We start from the raw sequence: 732 nt of genomic DNA, 5'->3' as shown, positions 1-732 counted from the left end.
TTTCAATTACTTTATTACTTCAACTAACCTAGCAACCACCTAGAAACTGCCTAGCATCCATCTAGAGCTCCATAGCAACCACCGAGCCACCCAGAACACCCCAGTAACACACAGCAACCACATAAAACACCTTCCAGAATACCCTAGCAACCAACCAAAACCCCTAGCAGTGCCCTAACAACCACCCAGAACGCCTTAGAAATTGCCTAGCAACCATTTAGAACAACCTAGCAACCACCCAGAACATCCTAACAGCACCTTTGCAATCGCAGAGAACACCCTAGCAACCACTAAGCATTCATTCGTAGTACCCTAGCAACCGCGTGAAAGTCTATCCATTTGTCCGATAGACTGAATTACCTTAAAACCTTTTAAAATGACTTCGATCTTTCTGACCAGGCTTCTCAAGGTTTTAAAACCGTTTTTTCCCTCGCGTTCGCAGTGGGACGACGAGACGGAAATGGCGAAGCTGGAGGAGTGCGTGCGGTCGGTGCAGGTGGATGGGCTGCTGTGGGGAGCCTCCAAACTGGTTCCTGTGGGTTACGGCATCAAGAAACTGCAGATCAACTGCGTGGTGGAGGACGACAAGGTGGGAACAGACTTCCTAGAGGAGGAGATCACCAAGTTTGAGGACTATGTGAGTAACGTCTCCATAAACTGTGTGCTTTAGTCTTCAAGTGTCACCCAAAGCTTGACGTGTTTGTTTTGTGTTGCAGGTTCAGAGTGTGGATG

General features: G+C 48.1%; 1 protein-coding gene across 1 annotated transcript in view; it reads left to right on the top strand.

Moving 5' to 3' along the window:
* Window positions 1–731, top strand: part of LOC107567019 (uncharacterized) — a gene marked incomplete at both ends in the record, with an annotated part of 11,102 nt that extends 10,371 nt beyond the window's left edge. Inside the window, 2 exons of the mRNA XM_016252600.1 lie at window positions 443–637; window positions 717–731. Of these exons, the coding sequence (XP_016108086.1) occupies window positions 443–637; window positions 717–731 (210 nt within the window). The remainder of the gene's footprint in view (window positions 1–442; window positions 638–716) is intronic.
* Window position 732: the final 1 nt, after the last annotated feature.

The sequence above is a fragment of the Sinocyclocheilus grahami genome, unplaced genomic scaffold (assembly GCF_001515645.1).
Source record: "Sinocyclocheilus grahami isolate Dianchi unplaced genomic scaffold, SAMN03320097.WGS_v1.1 scaffold1122.1, whole genome shotgun sequence".
Taxonomy (NCBI): Eukaryota; Metazoa; Chordata; class Actinopteri; order Cypriniformes; family Cyprinidae; genus Sinocyclocheilus; species Sinocyclocheilus grahami.
The sequence above is the reverse complement of the archived record's forward strand: the minus strand, read 5'-3'. Positions and strand labels throughout refer to the sequence as shown.